The sequence below is a fragment of the Salarias fasciatus genome, chromosome 3 (assembly GCF_902148845.1).
Source record: "Salarias fasciatus chromosome 3, fSalaFa1.1, whole genome shotgun sequence".
NCBI lineage: Eukaryota > Metazoa > Chordata > Actinopteri > Blenniiformes > Blenniidae > Salarias > Salarias fasciatus.
Window position 1 is genome coordinate 4,061,336 of NC_043747.1, and position 23,330 is coordinate 4,084,665.

At 47.9% G+C, this 23,330-nt stretch overlaps 3 protein-coding genes across 3 annotated transcripts in view; all 3 read right to left on the reverse strand.

Moving 5' to 3' along the window:
• The window catches only part of LOC115408325 (uncharacterized), a 354,329-nt gene extending 334,322 nt beyond the window's left edge, over positions 1–20,007 (reverse strand). The window contains exons 1-6 of the mRNA XM_030119019.1: positions 19,768–20,007; positions 5,527–5,675; positions 4,814–5,254; positions 4,479–4,715; positions 4,188–4,412; positions 3,421–3,466 (exon numbers count right to left, since the gene is read on the reverse strand). Of these exons, the coding sequence (XP_029974879.1) occupies positions 3,421–3,466; positions 4,188–4,412; positions 4,479–4,715; positions 4,814–5,254; positions 5,527–5,675; positions 19,768–19,942 (1,273 nt within the window). The 5' untranslated portion in view covers positions 19,943–20,007. The remainder of the gene's footprint in view (positions 1–3,420; positions 3,467–4,187; positions 4,413–4,478; positions 4,716–4,813; positions 5,255–5,526; positions 5,676–19,767) is intronic.
• LOC115408404 (GTPase IMAP family member 7-like) overlaps positions 1–23,330 on the reverse strand; it is a 693,369-nt gene that overhangs the window by 513,602 nt on the left and 156,437 nt on the right. The window lies entirely within an intron of this gene.
• Positions 1–23,330, reverse strand: part of LOC115408329 (uncharacterized) — a 197,142-nt gene that overhangs the window by 3,189 nt on the left and 170,623 nt on the right. The gene's annotated exons all lie outside the window — the stretch shown is intronic.

Sequence of the window (23,330 nt, forward strand, 5' to 3'; positions counted from 1 at the left end):
TTGAGAGGTACCGGCTAGATATAGTTTCGCTCAACTCCACACAAAGCCTGGGTTCTGGAACCCTATCCCTCGAGAAGGGCTGGACTCTCCACCTCTCTGGCATTGCCCGTAGTGAGAGTTTGCGGGCTGGTGTGAGTTTGTTTATCACCCCACAGCTCAGCTGCCATGTATCACCGCAGTGAACAAGAGAGTCGCATCACTGCACCTTCGAGTCAGAAACAGGTACCTCACTGTTGTCTCAGCCTATGGGCTGAGCAGCAGTGCAGAGTACCCGGCCTTCTTGGAGTCCCTGGGAGGGGTACTGGACAGTGCTCCATCTGGGGACTCCACTGTTCTACTGGGGGAATTCAAGGCCCACGTGCGCAGCGACAGTGAGACCTGGAAGGGGGTTGATTGGGACACACGTCCTCCCAGATCTGAACCCGAGTGGTGTTCTGTTGTTGGACTTCTGTGCTAGTCATAGTTGTGCCATAAGGATAACCGTGTTGGAGCACAGGAGGGTCCATAAGTGCACTTGGCACCAGGACACCCTAGGTCGGAGGTCGATGATCGACTTTGTTGTCGTGTCATCTGACCTTTGTCCTCATGTCTTGGACACTCGGGTGAAGAGAGGAGCAGAGCTGTCGACCGATCACCACCTGGTGGTGAGTTGGATTCGCTAGCGGAGGAGGAAACTGGACAGACTTGGCAGAACCAAACGTGTTGTGAGGGTCTGCTGGGAACGTCTGATGGAACCCTCTGTCAGCAGGGTTTTCAACTCCCACCTCCGGGAGAGCTTCTCTCATGTCCTGAGGGAGGCTGGGGACATTGAGTCCCAGTGGACAATGTTTCCACCGCCATTGTCGAAGCAGCTGCTCGGAGCTGTGGTAGTAAGGTCTGGTAGTAAGGTCTCCAGTGCCACCGTGATGGAAACCCCGACCCTGGTGGTGAACACAGGAAGTAAGGCAGGGGTCTCCAACTCCAGTCTTGGAAGGCTGCAGACCTGCATGTTTTCCATGTTTCCCTGCTTCAACACACCTGAATCTCATGAAGGTTCCATCACCACGTTCAGCAGGAAGCCTGATAACGAGCCTCATTGCAATCAGCAGGGAGACATGGAAAACATGCAGGTTTGCGGCCCTCCAGGACTGGAGTTGGAGACCCCTGAAGTAAGGGTTGCCGTCAAGCTGAACAAGGAGTCCTACGGAGTCTTGTTGGCTCGTGGGACTCCAGAAGCAGCTGACAAGTACCGGCAGGCCAAGCAAACTGCAGCCGGAGTGGTCGTGGAGGCAACAACTGGGGTCTGGAAGGAGTTTCCGGCATCTCAGGAGGTGAAAGCAGGTCTCCACCAACACTGTTTACAGTGGAGGAGGGGAGCTGCTGACCTCAAATAGAGATATTATTGGACAGTGGAAGGAATACTTTGAGGATCTCCTCAATCTCGTTGCTAAGTGTTCCATGGAAGAAGCAGAAGCTGAGTCTCAGAGGTTGCCGGCATGTCCCACTGGGAGGAAACCCCAGGGACGACCGAGGACACAGTGGAGAAACTATGGCTGTGTTCAAAACCGCATACTGCCTACTTCATCCTTCCATACTCATACTACCCATACTGCATCCTGCATACTCAGTCCATCAGAGAGTATGCAAAGCGTTTACACTACAGCATACTACATTGCACTCCTGTCCGAGCCGAAATCGACCTGCTAAAGCTGATTTCACTTTAGCTCTAAACTCTTCAAATGTACAACTTCATCGAGATTTTTTTTAAATTAGGCGACAAAGTGGTCGTTTAGAGTCCCTGTGTGTCGTTTATTTGTCTGAATACCAACTGTTTATGATTTTGTTCGGATGAATTCGGCGAAATGTAAGCCAGCCGCAGTGAGCGACTCCAGCAGGAGGAGTCAGAGAAGCAGAGGAGCAGGAGAGAATCAGAGCACACAGAAACCCCGGGCCCGCCAAGGGGGGCCCCCCGCCCGGCACGGCGCCCAGCGCCGTGGCCGCAGCAGTTGGGTCCACTGACCCGGCGGCCCAGCCTCCAGGCCCGGTCGGGCTTGGCGGCGGGCGACCATGGATCAAACCGCCCGCCGCCCCCGCCACTCCGACCGGCCCCCCGCCGACCCGCTCGGGTCTCACCCAGCGGTCCTACGGAGCGGGCCCACCCCAGGCGTCACACCGAGTCAGTTCCGGAGGTCCGGCGGCGGACCCCCGGGCCCCCCGGTGTGGCGCGCCACCCCAGCAGCGGGCCCGCCGGCGAGCGCAGAGTTTCTCACACCCTCCGGGGCCAAACCCAGATCGCGGGGCCAGCCCCGGCCCTCTACCCGAGCCGCCCACCCCCACCACACCTGCCCACCGCCAGGCGGCACAAACTCTGTCTGGCGCAACCGCTGTCCGTCGCGTTGCATCTTGGGTAATTTCAGTATGAGTAGTGAACACACAATGTCCACTCAACATTTCTTGCGAATGCAGTATGCATCCGGGAACTTCTCCCATACTCAAAATCGCATACTGCCAGTGTAAACGCACTGCATACTCAATAAGTTAGTATGAGTAGTAGGTAAGTATGTGGTTTCGAACACAGCCTATGTCTCTCAGCTGGCCTGGGAACGCCTTGTTATCCTCAAGGAAATGCTTGAGGAAGTGTCTGGGGACAGGAAGTCTGGACATCCCCACTGAGACTGCTGCCCCCAAGACCCAGTCCCAGATAAGCGGTTGAAGTTGGATGGATGGATGTAAGTTTACAACGTGCAGTGTTAAAGTGTAAAGCAAGAGGGGTGGGTAAGAGGGCTGAGGTTTGTGGGGCCAAGAGCAAGTTTAAGCAATAAAGCGGGGTGGGGAGAGGGGGGAGAAGAGAAGCAGGAGCACGACAGACTATTATATACAATTCACAGTAACATTAGGGTGGGGGAGTAAGTGTGATTTCTGTTGGATAGCAGGTTATTATGTACAGTAATTATCATTAATTATTAATTATTATTATTAATTGTTATATACATTATACTAATTATTATTTTAAAAAAACACAGCTTGCCTTGTTGTGGACAGTAGGCAGGGATTGATCTCATAGAAAAACGTGATTTCTGATGAAATCCCAAGTGGATTGCCTCGCATGACTCTGTATGCATGTGTAATGTAATACTCTACAGTCATCTGCAATTATCCAAGTCATCGTTATTCAATTTCCTACTACTGCGTACCATCTGGTATGATTATGCAGTGATCATGCACATTTCTGACTCTTGCAGCATGCTGGGAATTGATCTGGGACTGTGTGAACCTGAAGCAGTCAGTCCACCACCAAAAATTAAACATGTTTAATCTTTTAATGTTTTCTGACTGAATGTGGACTGTGTCCTTTTGATTTTAAATCATTTTGCAACAAATTTCATACAGCCACATACCAGACAGTTTGGCTCTGGGTGTGAAAGGGGATTCAGGACCTACCTTGAACCTGGTTTCCATGACTCTCCTCTTGAGCAGACCTGAAGACCTGTTGGCCCAAATTAGTGTGAAGTGTTAAACCATTATGAGCTGATGCTGTTTGAAGGACTCATTATGTTTACTCCAGACAGTCCAAATGTTTAGCTATTTTCATGGTCATCTTTTTTCTCTTTTAACTTGCAAACATTACATTCAATACAAACCAAGGCTGTGAAAAGATAACACTTTTTAACTGTGATTAATTGCAGCATTTCTGTAGTTCATCAAAATTAATCACTGTGTACGGCTGGTGTTGCACTGATGGCACATGGCGCATCACGCTGAGCGGCTTGTGTTGCACCTGCCACAAACCTCACATGGCCTGTTGTGGGCGCATGAAGCATGGTCGGCAGTACAGACATGAAATTAGACAATATCTCCAGAACGGTGAGGTGTACACCTGGTCAGAACAGCCACCCTGAGAACGTCACTGAGAACAGAGTCTTTGACCATGTTGACTGGTCTGCAGTCAGTTTCCACCCATTCAGTGATCTCTTTAGTTAGCTTCGTCAGCGTACTTTCATTCACAGGTCTGCAGCAACTCTCACTTTCTAAAACTGTACTTTGGTAGAACTGAGGCAACCTGGGCTGCGGTGCATCTGCTGCTCCTGAGTGTTTAGGGTGGAGGTGGTAGCTCAGAGTCGACGTACTCTGGTTGTAAAATAAAAATTTCTTTAGTAAAATAAGTCTGTCACAGTCATCAGGTGAACTGTGTTTAGTGTTTGCTTTACCTGACTGGACACGTGGTCGTCTGGGTGGATGACAATGCGGACCGTCAGGGGTCTGCTGCTGGTTCTTTGTTGTTGGAATGTATAAATTCCTTCCAGTAAAACTTTGGCTACGACAGCGATGGGAAAAGACAACATCAGTCCAGGCCCAAGTACAGGAAACACCACAGATCCAAACCCTCTGCTGTCACATGACGTCAGGATTGAATTGATGCCCATTTTAAGAACCTGCAGAAAGAGGAATCCAGTGAGAATCACTCAGTATTCATAATGTGTCTTCATTTACACACTTACTTCAGCTGCAGCCCCATCTGGATCTCCGTTCCAGGGACAAAGACTGAGGAAGAACACTGCATGTGAAGGGAGTCCAGGTAAGTTCTCCACCAGCACGGGGAAGCCCACCATCACGTCAGAGCCTGCTGCTGCTTCAAATGCTGCCGTCAGCTGTGGCCCAACCCGCTGGTGTAAAGTGTTTCCAATCGTTGTAGTTTGAAGATCATAGCCGATCATTGGTGATACCAGTGCATCAACCTGAGAACAGGAATCCACAGCACTGACTCATCTGTCTATAAACTAATCATAAGCTGCTTGAACAAAGGTTTTCAGCTGTTTCAATGAATTCTTCTCACCTGTTGGGTTTCTATGGTTCCCTGAATGATCTCTACGTGGACTCCGCGTCCTCGGGTGGTTCGTCCTGCTGGGATCTGTGCAGCAGCTTCCATCTGGATCTCTGCACCACTTGATGGGCTGTTTGTTGTCAAGGTTCTGTTTCCAGAGGCCAAACTGTCCCTCAAAGAAGACCTGTCCTCTACATCTTCTACCGTGGAGTTCACCTGGGAAAACTCATTTGTGGCCTGACGAGAGCTGAAGGATTCAAGTAAAGAGTCATAGTTGCCTTGACTGTTTCCAACTTCCTCCACAGCTGGACTCTTGACTGAAACCTGTTCTGCTGGGTCAAATGGAGCAGAGAAGGCAGAAGCCTGCAGACTTTCCCTCAGGAAACCATCAGGATGTAATTCATAGTCTTCACCACTTGGGGGTGGAGGTGATGGAGGAATCACCTGTGGGGTCTGTGGGAAAACAATGGTGTGATTTTAATCCCATGATCAGATATCAGAGGAAAAAAAATCATTCAGCAATACTGGTATAATAAACGCAGAGGCACATCTATAACAAGGCAGACACAGTATGATGAAGCATGTATTTATTTACAAATGTTCATGTTACACACTGCATCAACCTGATATATTGCAGACAGAAAAAAAAAAATAATGATCTAATGATTAATGTTCACAGGCTGTGTCAGAAAAATGTGCTTCATGATGATGAGACGGAGACTGACCTGGGCTGGACAGGTGGAAGAGGTGGAGGGGGAGGAGGTGGAGGTGTGTCCAGAGGTTTGAGGGTCCAGACTTTCCTTGACAGTCAATGTCAGACTCTCTTCTTCAAGCTGTAGGATGTGCTGTGTCCGCTGCAGCACCGCCTGTTGATCTAACACAGAAGGGGTCAGATTAGTCATTTCAAGAAAGACGCATGACGGTTAAATGGAATTATTTTCACTGGATCAGCTCAAAGAACTTCCCTTGATCAGTCTCTGCTTTCCAACAGTCACATCTTATGGCATTACTAGACAGGTGCTAGGAGAAGACAGGACTGTGTGTTGTACACTGTGTGCACTGTCTGTCGACTGGACCTGTCACTAAAAGGAGGATCCCTGGAGAACGCCTTCTTTCCATAATTCCACATGGTGTCAGAAGCTCTTTGAGATTTGGACTCTTCGTGGAAATGGTCAAGTTTTACCCTTTCAAAGAACTTTCCTTTCAATAAGTCCACAGACTGGCCTGACTGGAAACAGCAGTTTGAGTGTTTCAGCTTCGCCACGAAGCTTGATCAGGACGATGGCCAAGTGCAGGTGAGCTGCCTCATTTATGCCATGGAGAGCGAGGCGGAAAACATCTACAAGTCATTTATATTTACCCAGAATGATGACAGCAATAATTTTGCCACTGTAGTGGGGAAGTTTGATGAATCTTTTTCTCGCATGGAGCAACATTATCCATGAGCGTGCACGTTTTCATCAGCGAGCACAGCAGCCGGGAGTGAGGGCACAGTGTTTAATCTGGGCCTCGTACGATCTGTTGGAGCACTGTGAGTTCGGTACTTCGAGAGAGGAGAATATCCACATCCTGCACGAATACACAGGGTGCTAGCTTTTTAGCGTTTACACACGGCTAAGCTAGTTAGCTTACACCCAGCTGTACATCATATTCTATATTGCGTTACTGGTGTTGTCTGAACATGTGGTTTGTGTAACATTTCTATAGGAGGACGTGAGTCGCTCCTGGACCAGCAGTCCTCCTCCTCTGGACCCAGTGATGGTGCAGGGAGGTGCAGCACCGTCAGCAATCACTCCATCTCACCCAAACATCCACTCCACCTCCAGCCTGACCTTCCTGCTGTGTTATGAACCACACAGCTGCTCTGGGGTCAGCAGCAGCCTTGTTCTACAACGTGTGATGCTTAGCCCACCTATGGGCTTCACTATTGGTACTCTCCTTGGAGAGTACCAATAGCCAGCTAGACACTGAGATAGATCCAAACACTGACGCGCCAATCCTGCACACGCGCTGGCACACTGCCATGCCCCTCACCAAGGGGATATAATCAGTGTGCCCCCACTCAACTTCCTTCTTCTTTCTCAGCCATGAGACTTATCACTGGAAGCTCCCACTCTCAAGACAAAGAGAAGGACAAAGACCAAGACTAGGACATGGCCCAATATGAGTCGCTCTCCGGCGTCGGGCCTTTTTCATCTGCTCAGGTAAGCATCTAACTCTGCGTGTTTCTTCGGCTTGCCCTCTTCTCCTGCTGGAAGAGGTTGAGTGCCGGACTGCCTTTTGGGGAGCCGTGTTTCCCGCTCCACACCCAGGGAATCTGGCCCGGCGGAGCGTCTCGATGGCTGTCTTCACTGCAGCCTCGCCAGGGCACTCAACACGCATGGGACAAGGCTCCAGCGTCACGGAGGCCTCCTCCCGTGCATTTTTCCAGACGTCGCGCCTGCTCTCGCGCCCTGGTTTTTCCTACGGCCAGGCAACCCACGCCCCACCCCCTGGCGACGTTGGCGGCGGATGGAGGGAGGCTCTGGCTGTGACCAGACACTTGTCCTTGCCAAGGTGACAGCATGTGACTAGCCTCCGCTGATGCGCCCAGGGTTTCCCCGGCCATGAGCGTTGAGCGGCTGTCTCCAATGACATTAGTGGCGCTGCAAGTCACTAGGGTGAAATGGGGTGACACTACTTTGGGGTGTAGTGATGCCAGCTGAGGCACCCTGTCTTCCCATCCCCCTCCGGTGGCCGATAGGATTACTGCATGGATGGCAACCCCAAGGTCGTGGGTTCGAATTCAGTGGGAATGGAGTTGAGAAGTGAGCTGATATCATGTGACTAACGAGTGCAACTCCTCACATCACGCCACGCGGCCTGGCTGTGGCCTTGTTTTCCTCCATGACAGGCGCTCCACCATCTGCCGATGTGTGATGCGGAGCGCTGCCTGTCCGCCGTCCGGCAAGGAGCGCCGAGCGTGCCTCTCCGCTCGCTCCCTCCGTGACGGCCGGTCCACCTTGCCACCGCAGGTCGCAGGGCACCCGGGCTGCCGGGGGCACTTGGCCGTGGCCACAGAGCTCTAAGGAACACAGTCCTTTGCATCACTGTTTGCTCGCATCACTGGGGCGAGCTGAGCGCAGCTGTGACTTCTCCCGGTCCATGGCGGCTCCCCCGGACGGGATCATTATGTTCACACGCATCATGCTCACGCCACAACGGCGTATTGCGCTGGATGAGGGTCTCCTCACTCCTGCTAAGGTGGCCGCCGGCGCTTGTGAGACACACAGGATGGGTGTCCATGGTGATGTGGTGTCCGTTACCGAGCATCCAAGTTTGGCCCTCACGGCAGTGTATAATGCCGTTCCGCTCGCGCTGCCTGTCTGCCTCCCGCCAAAGAGCGCTGAGCATCCCTCTCCTGCGCGCTTCTCCCGCCCTCCTCCGACAGGCTCACGATGGAGTGGAGGAGAACTTAACGGTGCCTGGACCATGATTGGAGGCTCCGCGCAGCGGAACAGCCTGGCGCTGTTTTCCCGGCAACCAGGGTTATCAGCGGTGTCGAGGGCCCAATGCGACTGGGGACCATGCCCCTTCCACCTGCTTCGACTGCCGCAAGACGCGTCGCCCTCACGCCACTATGGTGTATTGCGCTGGATGCGGGTCTTCTCACTCGTGCTCCGGCGGCAACGGCCAGGCCGACCACCGGCGCTCGTGAGGCACACAAATCAGGTGACCATGGTGACGCGGTGTTGGTTCCCGAGTGTCCCAGTTTGGCCCCCTTGGCAGTGTAGAATGCCGTTCCGCTTGTTCTTCCTGTCCGCCTCCCGGGGAGGAGCGCTGAGCATCCCTCTCCTACGCCTCTCCCCCGCCTTCCTCCGACATGCTCGTGATGGAGTGGAGGTGTAATCGACCGCGCGTGGATCATGGAGAGCGGCATCCCTGCAGCAGGACAGCTGGACGCTGTTTCCCCAGCGACCGGGATTACCAGCGGTGTCGGGGCCCGATGCAACTCGGGACCACGCCCCCTCCACCTGCATTTGCTGTAGCGAGATGCCGGGGACCGGCCAGACGGCTGGCTCCCCGCTGCCTCCCAACCTGTGCTGCGTGCAGCCCTTTCGTTATGGGCCCCCCAGCCTTTTTCCTCGAGAGGACGGGCGGGCCGGGGCTCCTGGATGTGAACGTGGTTCAACCGCTTACACTTCACTTTCAAGGATCATGCGAGATGTTGGTCCGCTCTCACTCTGGTCGTCCAGGATGCTGCGGTGCAGTTACGCCCTACAGTTTGCATGTTGCCTGCCTGCCTTCATAGGAATCCTCTGCATGAGGCTCTCATGCCCCTCGGTGCGGCCGCGCTTATGGAGGTAGCATCCTCACTCCTTCGCCGGGGTGCGATAATGGAGTTGAGCACGGAGGATGTGAACTCGTGCTTCTACTCCCCTGATTTCTTGGTTACCAAGAAAAAGGGTGGAGTGAGACCCATTCTGGACCTGCGGGTCCTGAACATTCATGTGGCTACCAGGAGGTTCCGCATGCTAACGGTCAGGCACCTCCCGGAGAGCATCCGGCCCGGGGACTGGAAGTTCCTCAGATTCGCCGTAGGAGATCGGTGTTTTCTATACGTCTCCCCTTCGGCTACCCCCTCGCTCTGCGCACCTTCACCAAGTGTGTCGAGGCCGTACTGGAGCCTCTCCATCGTCGTGATCTGAGGATCCTCACCTACATCAACGACTGGCTGATACTAGCGCCCTCCTGCCGCGAGACCGTGGAGCACATGGTCCTGGTCCTGCACCACATCAAACTTCTGGGGTTCGTGGTGAACAGAGACAAGAGTGCACACGTTCCAGCTCAGCAGATGGCTTATCTGGGCTTGGAGCTGGATGCTCTCACCATGACGGCTTGCCTTTCCGGGGAGAAGCGAGCCTCTCTCCTGTCACTCCTGGGGTCCCTGATCACCTTACCTGTGCCCGGGGTTCTCAACGTCAGTGTGGACATGTCTCAGAGAGGCCTGCTCCCTGACGAGTGGAGCCTGTCCCCCCGAATGGTAGCCCGACTCTGGCACAGGTTCGGGCCCCCTGCTGCAGACCTTTTCGCCAGTGCAGAGAACGCACCGTGTCCACTTTGGTTCTTGCTCAGGTCGTCAGACGATGAACCCGATGCCCGACTGCAGGCAGGGGGCGCTCTCCGGTCCCGCCCCATCCTGGGCAGAAGAGTCTTGGCCTGGATGCTGAGAGGGTGAGACTAGTTGGGCTAGATCTCCCCCCGGCTGTGGTGTCCACCATACAGAGCACTAGGACCCCCTCCACTGTCAAGGCTTATAGGTCTTGGTGGCACCTCTTTGCGTCATGGTGCTCGGGGAGGGGTCTGGACCATGTCTCCTGCGCCACAGGTGGGGTGTTGGAATTTCTGCTGGCTTTGCTGGATAGCGGTCACGCTGCATCCACTCTGCATCCGCCATCACGGTGGGCCACGAAGGATTTGGGCGTTTTTGGGCGTGCAGTCACCCGCTGGTGAAGCTGTTTCTGCGAGGAGCGTGTCGGCTGCGGCTGCCCCCCAGGCATGTAGTTCCCCCGTGGGACCTCCACACTGTGCTGGATGGTCTGGGGGACCCCCCTTTCGAGCCTTTGGATCAAGCTTACTTCCACTTTCTCTCCTACATGGTTGCCCTCCTTTTGGCGTTGGCCTCTGCCAAGAGGGTTGGGGATCTCTGCGCCCTGTCGGTTCACCTTTCCTACATGGCCTTCAGTCAGGACAGGGGACTGGTTCACCTTTGGCCTTACCTGGCTTTTCATCCCAAGGTGATCACTTCGGACTTTCGGTCGAGAGTGATCCGGATCAGGGCACTTTTCTCCTCGCCTGGTTCGTCAGTGGACGACCCTCGGCTGTGGTTGCTGTGTCCGGTCAGAGTTCTGCGTTGCTACGTTGAGGTCTGTTGTTTTCGCACAACAGACCAGCTGTTTGTGCGGTATGGGGCCAGGGGGCGTGGAGCCCCGCTGTCCTCCCAGTGCCTTGCCCACTGGGTTGGTGGTGCTATTGCGGCTGCCTATGAGGCATGGAACCGCCGGCCACCTGCGGTGATTCGCTCTTATTCTATGCGGAGCGTTGCCACTTCTGTGGCTCTGTAAAGAGGTGTCATGGTGAGTGGCATCTGCCAGGCTGCCTCTTGGGCCTCTACATCCACCTTTGAGCGCTCCTATCTGATGGATATGCGAACAGACTCTGCGGCCATGACAGTTTTCAGCGAGAACGATTCTGTCCACCTACCTGCAATCCCAGCTAACCTGCTTCGTTTCTCCTGGGCTGCTCAGAAGAAGGAAGTTGTGCGGGTGCACACTGTTTATATCCCTTTGCTGAGGGGCGTGGCAGTGTGGCAGTGTGCCAGCGCGCGTGTGGGATTAGCGCGTCAGCTTTTGGATCTGTCTCAGTGTCTGGCTGCTGCCAGAGGGGAGTACCAATAGCGAAGCCCGTAGGTGGGCACGCACACACTCGTAGAACTGTAGTTACATTTAGTAACTATAATTTCATGGTGTAGATATTGCAGTCAACCATTCAGCATCTATACTGGTATTCTATCAGGTAAAAGCACGTAGATACATTCACCACTACTGCTCAACTGGATACTGACATGAATATCCACCAGTCTACAGTACAATGGATGCAGAGTACTGAAATAAATATATGCTGCTGTTTCTGCAGCTCCAGTTTGCTCTGGCAAACTGTGGATGTTTACGCTGAACAGCTGTCTCTCATCAAGTGTTGCAGTGAACACAAACTGTTGAAGCAACAAAAACTGCTTGACAAACGACAACAGACAAGACTGAATCATTACAGAAGAGCAGAGCAGTCAGCTGATAGGCTTCACTCTGCAACTGAACCCTGGGAAGAACGTCCCACATGTCCTGTAATGTTACTGTTCAGGAATGTCTCCCCCACCTGCCACCACAGTGTCTTATGGGTGAATACAGGGTGTGGGTGGCAGTGCCTTGCTTAATGCTCTCTTTCAGCCTCTGGTTTTTAACCAGGAGGAGGCTGGAGCACCAACCAGACCTGACGGTGCCCCTGAGAAAAAATCCAGGCTTCAGGTGAGCTGGAGGCACGACTGAGCTGGGAGCTGCAACGTGATGAACTGCAATGTCCATCAGGAGGATCGGCGTCTAAACCTGCAATTCCTTGAAGATGAAGCAGGGCAGCGAGGCTGAATGAAGCTGATTCAGCCTCTCAGCCAGGCAGCAGAGCGGATGGATGCTGCAGGTCTGACCCCGGCAGCAGAGCCAGGCCTTCAGATGTTCCTGCAGGGGGTTTCTCTGCTGGTCCAGGTGCTGAGAACCCAGCGTTACACAGGACGACTCGCTGGCGGTGTTGATGTCCTTTCTAATCAAAACAGTTTTCACACACCATATGTGTCTGAACTTACTGGTTCTTGCTCCGAAGAAGCAAAGTTTTTGCATTTGACATTGCTTTCTAATTGTGCTGAAGGGAAAACGACTGAAAAATGAAATAATTTTATCTTTAAAAGTTGTACATGGTGATGTTTTTTTTTTTCCCCTTGTCCTGTTCGGCAGCTGGGCCGTGCAATATTGTTGATATGATTGTATGATTGGAGACTTTCACTGTCCGAACAGATTTTACTGTTAGCAGCAGGAGGAGGTTGAATCTCTTCCTGCTGCTGCCTTTATTAGAAACTGGCATCTGGCCTGGCTGCCAGACAGGACCGGGACAGAAACACTCAGAGAGCAAGAGACAGAGAAAAAGAAAAAATAAAGACAGGGGGAAAGGGGGGGTTTGCATAACATATATACATTCCCAATACGACATGTGACAGTGAGCAATCCACAACCATAGCACTTATAACTAACAGAGAGATTAACAAAAAATCGATAGCTAACACCAGGACTTACAGAACCCGAACAGATTAATTTTTTTTTTTTGTTGTTTTTTTGTAAAATTAAACACTACACAATCAGCAGCTACAACTACTACAAGGCAGTAGCGGCCGGTGGAGCGAGGCGCAGGTGGCGGGAGCGCTTGTTTCTAGAGGTCAACTGATAGATCGGCCGGCCGATATTTTTGGCCGATAGATGGACTTTTTTTAACATCGGCATCGGCCGATGTTTATAAATAAAAAGCCGATTTTTGATCAGGCACCCGTATGGTCAGCTGCCGGTCCTGATGGAAGGACAGAGTGGAACTGTGGAGTAGTATATCCCCAAGAGATACAGTAGGTGGCGGTATGCATTTAAGTTGTTGGTCCCACCCGCCATTATTCCAAAGCAGAAGAAGAAGAACTGCAGAGCAGAGCCGAGCTGAGGGGAGCGAGCCCCGGCTAGACTGCGCTCCCAATCTGCTGACTAAAACAAATGGTAAGAGCTTTGTCTTGGCAAGAAAGAATATGCAATGTTGATTTAGCCTTTAAAAGTCTTTACTGGGTCATTATCAAACTGTAAAAGTTAGCCGTTTGACTTTCAGTGTCAGGCTAAAGCTGCATCATGCATGCAACTTTGTTAGCATATAACAGCGGCTGAGTCTATGCTTCTACTGCTGAGCTCCGGTCTATCCCTCCGCGGAGCACTGCGCTTGTGCAGATCTGTGTGTATCAAAACGTTATTTTAATGGATTGGAAATAAACCACGTCTTTTAAAATGTTTTATAACCACTATTTTAAGATTTACCTCACGTGCTAATACGCCGTCCCCTGGACCACTGTAAGGAGTATTTTGTCCACTTTCGTCAGTCTGGCTCTGATTCCTGTTGACTTCCAACAATTGAGCTGCATCTTAGCACCGGGATTAAAAAATATGTCTGCTATAATTTGCTAAAGTTATGTGCGTGTAGATTTTGCATCGAGACCTCCTTGCATAGTCATAATTACACAGCCAGCTGCAAGTATCTCTCCAGTTGCACCTTTAGCTGTGTCCTCCGTTTCTTCCCAATCAGTTTATAAACTTAAATTCAGTACAGTGATGGAAGCTAAATTTCTTATTAGCACTATTTATTAATTAGTCTTAGGTTTAGGTTTGATCCAGAAAATCTGTGTGAAAAGCGCATGTTGTGTAAGATTACTCATATTTCATATACTGAGTGGGGTAAAAAAGCTAAATATTGACTACCGTATTGGCCCGAATATAAGACGATGTTTTTTTCCAGAAATTGCATCCTAAAAAGTGGGGTCGTGTTATAATCGCGGACTTACGGTAGATGGTCAATACACATCCGCGCCGCTAGATGGAGCCAAAGTATCACTGACCAGAGAGTGAGTGGAGCGATGAAATGAGATCAAATGATCTGATGAAAAATGGCGGATCATCTGGAACAAAGGGGCTGAACGCTGGACAACTGAGCAAACAACAGAGGAGAAGTTATGATACCAACTTTAAACTGATGGTGATCAACGCAGCAGAGTCATCAAACTACTGCCAAGCCGCCAGGAGATCTGGTGGAGCAGAGCCTCGTTCTTATTGGAGAGCACAGAAAAAAACACTACAGATGCTAACGCTATGAGAAAAGCTTTCCGTGGTCCCAGAGCGACGCTTCAGAGAGACTGATAGAAGGGTGAGTGAATACAAACGGAAAGACTGAATGCCCACCACCAGAGCCGTGATTCAGCTGAAGGCACTGGAAAGTTATTTACATCATTTATGCAGTTTGGACCCCTTGAGGCTTCTTATTTGTTGCTTATTGTTTCTTATTTTGAGAAAGAGAATATATTTTTATTCAATACTGTAGTAATAATTTTTCATTTTATATCTTGTGAAATGTTATCTCTGTTGTGAGTTTTTGGGTTTATAGTAATTGTATAATATAAAGTTGTTTTATGAGTGACCTTACTGTCTTCAGCATTTTTTTTTTCACAAAATGATCTTTGAAAAATAGGGGTCGTGTTATAATCGGAGTCGTCTTATATTCGGGCCAATACGGTATATTATATTATAATTAAGGAAATCAAATTGAACAGTCATTTAAATGTTTAAATTCTTAATAATTTTTTTCACACAATTATCCATTGTAATGGCATGAGCTAATTTTTTTTTTCTTGCAGGCAATGGCTGCACAAACCAAAAGCCCTATATGGGATCATTTTACCCAGCCAACGCCGGGGAAGGCCAAGTGCAATATCTGTACCAACACAATCAGCATGGGAGCAGCAGATGTTAAAAAGAAAATGAATACATCAAACCTGTGGAGTCACTTAAAGAGTCGTCACCCCCTGGCATACCATGAGGCAATAAAGAAAAAGGATGAAATGTCCTTATCAGTTTCACAACCACAACAACCTACACTAGTTCAACTATTTGATGCTCAGAGAAAATGGGGAAACAATGACCCAAAGTCAAAGAAGTTTGACAAACTGATAGTTGAAATGATTGCCACCGACAATCAGCCATTCACTGTTGTAGATGATTCTGGTTTCAGGAGACTGATGGAACATGCAGAGCCTCGGTATAGCCTTAAATCTGAACAATACTACCGTACTACTGTCTTGGAAGAAATTCACAAAAAAGTTCAGCAGAAAATTCAAGAACTTGTGCCTTCCAAAGAAAAGGAACCGTTCCTGTCATTTACAACAGATTGCTGGTCAGGGGACACAGAGTCTTTGATGAGCCTCACGTGCCACTTCATTGATGAGAAGTGGAAAAGGAAGCAGGTTGTACTGAATGACGAAGCAATGACGGGCTCGCACACTGGTGAATATATAAGCGAGATGTTTTTGGCAATGCTTGAGCAGTGGCATATACAACCTGAGAGAGTTTTTTTGGTGCTAAGAGACAGCGGAGCTAACATGGTGAAAGGGCTCAAGCTTGCTGAAGTAACAGATCTGAGTTGCTCAACTCATACCCTGCAGCTGGTTATTAATGAGGGAATAGCCAGCCAGCGAGCTATTGTTGACATCAAAGCAATGTGCAACACATTTCAATCATTCCATCCTGGCAAAGCAACGTCTGCAGAAAATTCAATCTGACCTCGGCCTACCAATGCACAGCATATTACAAGATGTGCCAACACGCTGGAATTCTACACTCCATATGATGCAGCGGATGCTGGAGCAAAAGCGAGCCTTAAATGTTTACGGAGGAGAATATGGAAAGTTCACAACCCTAAGTGCAGACCAGTGGGAGTTGGTTTCAAATGCCATTGACACACTTGCACCTTTTGAAGAAGTTACATTGGAGATGAGCCACTCAGAGGCCTCCATATCATGCATCATCCCAAGCATTGCTGTGCTTAAAATGATACTTAGAGCTGAGGGCCCTTCTACTCGTGGAATCAAAACACTGCGCCAAACTATCCTGCAAAGTCTTGAGAAGAGATTTGCAAAAATGGAGGATTCAAAGATATTGGTACTTTCCACTCTTTTGGATCCAAGGTACAAGGCTAATGTTCTGTCAGCAGCCACACAGGGCACAGTACAGAGGTGGATACAGGAGGAACACTCATCGTTGTCTGCTGTCTCTCCAGATCCACATGAATCCACAGGCTCAGACAATGGTAAGTAGTAACATATTAAGAGTTGTCCTAAATAACAGTAAACCAGAAATGTGTTGCTAACTATTACAAATCTACTCTGTATGTCCACAGATGATGCAACCCAGCCGAAGCAAAAAAGAGTGGCTGCTGAGGTGGAGGAAAGGCCAAGGCCTGGACTAGTTGACCAAATGTTTGCTAATATTCTGCAAGCAAAATCCCCTGATGAAACTGCACAAGAGTCAGACATCTCATCCCAGCTAGATCAGTACCAGCGTGAGCCACTGATAGATCGAAAGACTGGTAACCCGTTGGAATGGTGGCAAAACAATGCTGCTCGATTCAATCTACTTGCACCCATTGCCCTAAAGTTTCTGTCTGCACCCCCTTCTTCAGTTCCCAGTGAGAGAGTTTTTAGTGAAGTGGGGAATATTTAAACTACAAAAAGGAGCAGACTCACAGGAGAAAATGCTAAAAGACTGTGTTTTCTGCACTACAATCTTCCTCTTCTTAAATATGAGTATTGAGGAAAGATTCAGACTCTGAGTTTCAGAGCAAAGAAAACACTGTTTTGCACAGTTATTTTGAAAATCTTGGTAGTGTAAGTGTAGGACACTGTAAATAAGGCTTTTTTTGATAAATGTTTCAACTTAATGTTTACGTGTTTATATTTGTATGATACTTTACTTTTTCATGTTGCATTTACATAAAAAAAAGATTTATTAAGGCGAGGAGGACAGTTGATCCAAAGAAATTATTGTTGATGCCTACTTTAATTTTTAACTCTGTTTTTTTCATGTGAGTTTTATTTAAAGATTTGTCATGCTTAACTGCACTAAGTTTTAATTTTTTAGCTTTTGGAAGTGTTCTTTCCATTCTGAGATAATGTTCATCTTTGATACTTGAATGAGCAATTTGCACTAAAACCACTTTTCTGTTTACAGTTTGATGGGGTAGTGTGCTTTTACACTGTGGTACCTGAAGCTAAGATAGCTGAATAAACAATTTGCACTGAAATCACTTTTCAGGTTACTTTGTGATTCTATTTTTTTATTTTATAAAGTTGTAAGTGTTTTAGAAAAAAAACTTTGAAATAGTTTAGGTATTTGCACTGAAACAAAATGTCACTCAGGTTACTTTTTGGATATTATTGTACTTTTTGTGTTCAGTTTAAGTTAAAATAAGTGTTAAGGAGTTCTACTATTGTAATAGTAGTATTTAATTTCTAACATGCACGTTTATACTTTTAGTGGCTCACTTGTGTTTCAAAATCAATGTTTTTTTTTTCATATATATAAGCATATCGGCCTTGAATATTGGCTTCCAAAATCGGCCTTAGATATCGGCCATCGGCTGAAATTTTTTTAAAAAATCGGCATCGGCCTTTGAAAATCCCATATCGGTCGACCTCTACTTGTTTCATTCGCCTACACCATCAGCGGCGGGTGGTGCAGCATTAATTCACTTCCACATTGGCGGCAGTGAATTAATGCCGGTGTTAATTCACTTCCGCATTGACGAGTGCTCCTGTCAATGCGGAAGTGAATTAACACCGCATCGTCCGTGGCTGGCAGTGTGGGCGGACAAAACAAGCTCTCCCACCACCTGCGCCCCGCGCCACCGGCCGCTACTGCTACAAGGGTATGACAAAGGGCATCTTGCTTGCTTTTTCTTTTTTTTCTATTTTTCCCCCTCCCCTTCCCCACCCACGTCCATGCTCCTCCACTCCTCGTCTGATGTCTATTCCTTATCATCTCCACTCCTCTCTTTCTTTCAGGGTTTGTTCTGCTGCCTGGAGCCTTCTTTAAAACTCAGCCCGTCTCTTCTTTGCGAAGAAGCAAAAAGAAAGAAGACGATGCCTGCCACGTCCTCCATGTTTGTTCTGCTAATTCTCCCCATTTGTCGGCGTGTAATGACATCATATCCTGTGTTGGAACGCGGCCTTTTGTCACCCCACCGACATTACAACTGTCAGCCAGCACAATGGAAACGAGACCCTGACTTGTGCCTGGTACACTTTTACCGACCCGACCCGACCTGACCTGACCTGACCCGACGCGCATAGGTGAAAGTAAGCCGGAACGCACCGGAACGCCGGGCCGGTAAGAAAGATACTGGCCTCTTCTACAGGAACGCCCCGGAAAGCCTCTGAAAAGCAACTTTCACTCATGCATACAAAGCGAGCCCTTTTTTTTTTTCCAAGCCAATTTTACCGAAATAAGTGTAAAATTGATGAATACATAAAACTCATCTCCAGACTACATCTTCTGTGACGTGTTGAACAAGGTTAATGCGCCTGACGAGCACTGGAGCACTCGCTTCCCCCGTCCTGTCTCAAGAGACAACCAGGACAGGTCAAAAATGCAAAGAAAAATTAAAAAAAAAAAAACATTTAACTAAAAACAACATATATATATGTATAAATATATACATATATAGTTGCGGCGGCAGGCACCGCTGGGGGCCGCATACTGTTTGGTGCCGCAAAGCATCATGGGAGGGGATTGTTCGGGCCGTTTCAAGATGTATTTTGTGTTAAAATGTGTTAAAATGTACTTTGTTTTGTTATAGGTGTGTTAAGTTATTGTTTTTATCTGTGTTGATGCCGTTTTTCCGGTCTTTTTATGTTAAGTTTCATTTCCGTTATGTTGGACCAACAGTGAGAAGGGTCGGTGTGAGAGTGACTTGGCCTCTGTGCCAGCACTGTTTGATGTGAGAGACATGCTCCCAGTATACATTAGTTGTTATAACAACAAAAGCTTTGATTGAGCTAAAAGGCAACAGTCCTCGTCGATCGTTGCCTCCTTCGTGAAGAGGCTGCCATCACAATATGTATTATATGTAAACATTCAAAATAATATTCAAACAATTAAAAAACAACATTATGCTTTCAAGGATGTCAAAAAAAATCAGGCTTTGCGCACAAACTAAAACATTTTTTTGAGCACAGTTCCTGCAAGAATCTTATCTTACTTTCACCCCTGCCGACGCGCCCGAGCTGTGCAGTGGAAACGTTACTGGAGGCACCAGCGGTCTCACAACCTGTGTTTCATGCAGCCGCAGCGTCTGTCTGCTGTTTAAACCACTTGAAATGGCATCAAGTTGCAGACGACAGAGCTCAGCAGAGCCACACACCACTTTCTGAAAACCAAAAGCATCCTTGACATGATATTTCATAGCGACAGCCTTCATGTCTTGATGTGGATTCATATCACCGCCCGTAATAAACGGAGCAGGAAGTGGAACAGAAACCATTTAGCGATAACTGGAGAAAACTGAAAGTGCATCCCGGACTGGAGCACAGAGTCGATTCCACCTACTTAACTCCACCTATGCTAATTAAATCCAGAATAAAACTTTTCGATGTTTCTGGCTGTTTTGAAGTTTCGTATCCTATTTGAAAACGAAAGCAAAGGCCTGGACTTATTTCAGAGGATCTGCTCCTGAAATGGACCAGTCTGTCAGAAGTATTAACAGTCACCTTCAGTTTAATTTAGCTTTTTAAATTCAGTTTAATTTACACTTACCTTCTCGATGTCTGAAAGCAATCCTGTAGATGTTTTCTGACACTTCCTCCACAGGTGAACACTCTCCTCCGCCTGATTTACGTTTGACCCTGAAATAATTTGTAATTCTCCTCTTCTGCTCCTGGGACAGTCTGCCACCTTCAAAATAAACCGGGTAGCGGTAAATATCACCCATCTTTCTCCAGTGAGGCGTAAGTCACAGAAAACACGACTCTTCAGCACAGCTGGACTTCAGACAGGCTGCTGTGTTGTGGCTGCAGGTAAATCTGGAAACAGGAAATGAGCAGACTTCCTCTCAGAGGAGGATTGGGCGGGGGGGGGGACTACATGGCTCTGTGCTGAGGGGGAGGGCGCAGGGGTGACTGGTGTCGTGTTTTTAAAAGTAACACAAGAAGCAATAAATCGGCTGCACAGCCTGTGTCTTCACTGCGGAGCCCCGGACATGACGGTAAAAAAAAAATTAAATTGTGGCCACGTATTACTAATTCGTTCCCTCGAAATAATTAAATCGTGCGCACGAATTACTAATTCATTCTCACGAATTAGTTATATCATTCATATACTGAATAGTTCAGTAAAGTTGGCAGCATATTGACAGATACGGACTTTCAGTCTCAATAACTCTTTAACAAAATGTCAGTAACATACAAAGGGCGCTGCATCCCATCGTTGTGAGGTGGACGATATGCTGCAAGTTCATTTTTATTAAAAGTATGTGTCTATCAAGCAGCAGAAAGTACTTCGGGGTTAAGGGACCGTCTACAATTTACAAGACGCTGCAACAGTGAAGACAAATACCATATCCAATAAATTTGATAGGAGACAAATGAAGGTTGTAGCGATTATGGTGACACTGCAGTAAATCCCAGTGGTGGTATTACGTTTTTTGTTGTTGTTGTTGTTTTAATTGTTGGTTTGTTTGTTTTTTGTTTTTTTTTTTTTTAGCTATTTGTCTTCACTGTTGCTGCGTCTTGTAAATTGTACACGGTCCCTGAAGCCCGCAGCACTTCCGGGTGCTGATTGAAATCAATATTGTTTCTGCTGCTTGATAGACAGATACTTTTAATAAAAATGAGCTTGCAGCATATCGTCCACCTCACAGCGATGGGATGCAGCGCCCTTTGTATGCTACTGACATTTTGTTAAAGAGTTATTGAGACTGAAAGTCCGTATCTGTCAATATGCTGCCAACTTTACTGAACTGTTCAGTATATGAATGATATAACTAATTCGTGGGAACGAATTAGTAATTCGTGCGCACGATTTATTAATTCGTGGCCACACTTTATTATTTTTTTTTTTTTCCATGTCATGTCCGGGGCTCCGTACTTCTCTAACTCAGTTCTCTCTTTATTTTTTCATCCTTCTTTTGACTTCCCAAAACAGTCCCATCACCTCCCACGCCCACAGCGCCCCCACATGGTAACATAACATAACTCAAGAACTCCCACAGCAGTAAAGAATCAACATACCAGAATACCACATCTCCCCTTTCTAGAGAACAAAGGGTAGACTGCCTTTGTCTCACCAGACCTTAGAGGATTATTCTGCCTCTTTTGAAGAAAAGTCTGTTCCTGTCTAAATCCTGAGCAAAAGAACACAGTAAACCAAACTCTTTAGTGGTTTTTCAATCAAATGTAATCAAACAATTACTGTTTCTTAAATTTTCAAGTTTTACTAAAATAAAAGTGTTTAAACTGCCCCCTTTAGTAGTAACATAAAATGTCCATAAACTTAAAATAATATAAGGGCTTCTTTCATTTTCTCCTTGATGCTCGGCACTGTCCTTTATGATGCACGTCAGTTTATAAGTTAAGCCTCATGGGTTTAACGATGACTCTCCCAGACCTGGTTCTGGGAAGAGGATTCTCTGCAGGTGAAACTTGGGTTACCACGTTAATGACAAACTGGAGATCGTGCTCACATCAACCGCAAACAAACCCCAGTGCACGTCACATGCACTGTGCAGACAGGACGTGATGTTGACTATGAACAAAGCCTTTATCCAGGACTTTGATGATGACTTGACGATATCAGACGTCTTTTTTGATGAGACTCAACGCACAGCGTTTAATAATAATGCATTGGTTTTATACAGCGCTTTTCTGGACACCCAAAGACTCTTTACATTGTATCATTCATTCTCTCCATACTGGGTGGTGTTAAGCTACTACTGTAGCCACAGCTGTCCTGGGGCAGACTGACGGAAGCGAGGCTGCCAGTCTGCATCATCAGCCCCTCCGACCACCACCAACCATTCACTCTCACACTGAGGCATGGTGGTGAAGTGTCTTCACAGTCAAGGACACACCGACGCCTGCAGGAGCGGGGATCGAACCGCCAACCTCCCGGTTACAAGACGACCCGCTCTACCATCTGAGCTTCTGTCGCCCCGTTTGAACATCTGTCTACTGTCCCATGTTCCACGTTCTCACAAACGTTCCCACAGTTCCCTTGCCAAACCCCACGACGGGCCATGGAATGATTTGGGACGGTTCATGCGACAGCGTGTGATTGGCAGCCGACCGCTGATCCAACCCTCCAATATTCGCCGCCTCTCTCAGCATATCGTGAGACCTCCGCTGAAGTACATGTTCTCCAGTCTGTGCTGTTGACACAACATACCAATGAGCATGCTCGAAATGTACAGTTGTGTTTTAGAGAACAAACAGAACACGGAGTTCAAATTCTCAGGACCAGAATTTAAAGCTAATTAATTTAATCTTGAGAGGGTTTTCTTTATTTCAGACCCTCCGAAGCGAACTGTGAAACAAACAGTTCATTCAGTCGCTGCATCTTTATCAGCTGAGGAGCCGAGGACAGCTGAACAGAAAACAACTGCAGATGCTGGAGAAACAGCATCACACACACAGCCCAGTGAGCTGATGATGTGAGGATGAAGGTGCATCAATCGGATTGTTTAATAGAAAAATAATATACTGATGTGTTTTTGTTTTGTTTTTGTCTGGGAAGCATTTGTTTGTTTTGTTGGAAGATTCCTGCAGGAACCCCATGGTTAGGATCCGCAATATCCATCCTCTGTTGCCAGGCACACCGCACCAACACACACACACACACACACACACACACACACACACACACACACACACACACACACACACACACACACACACACACACACACACACACACACACAGAAAAAGACAGACTTCCTAAAGTTATTTTACTAACATTCAAATGATAATGTGTTTATTGTATCTCATCAATCTCGAGGGAGAAATATCAGAAGGTCAACAGTCCTGATGAAATGAAAAAAAGGCAGCAGGCTGCCTCCATTATGGGTCACTTCTCCCCCCTCATCACTGAGGCTCTGACCACAGGCTGTGGGGCTCATCGTCTGAGTGAAATGATTTAAAATGTCAGCCTTTAATATTGTGAACTTTATGTTTATCTCTACGTAGTATAGAGAAAATGTACCAATGATAAATACACAAGAAAACTTCTCACTTAAGTGAAGATTTGTTTATGACTGGCTGCAGAGAACCCGAATCAAACGTCCGTTTCAAAATCCACTGACAGAGATGACACTTCCACCTCCACCT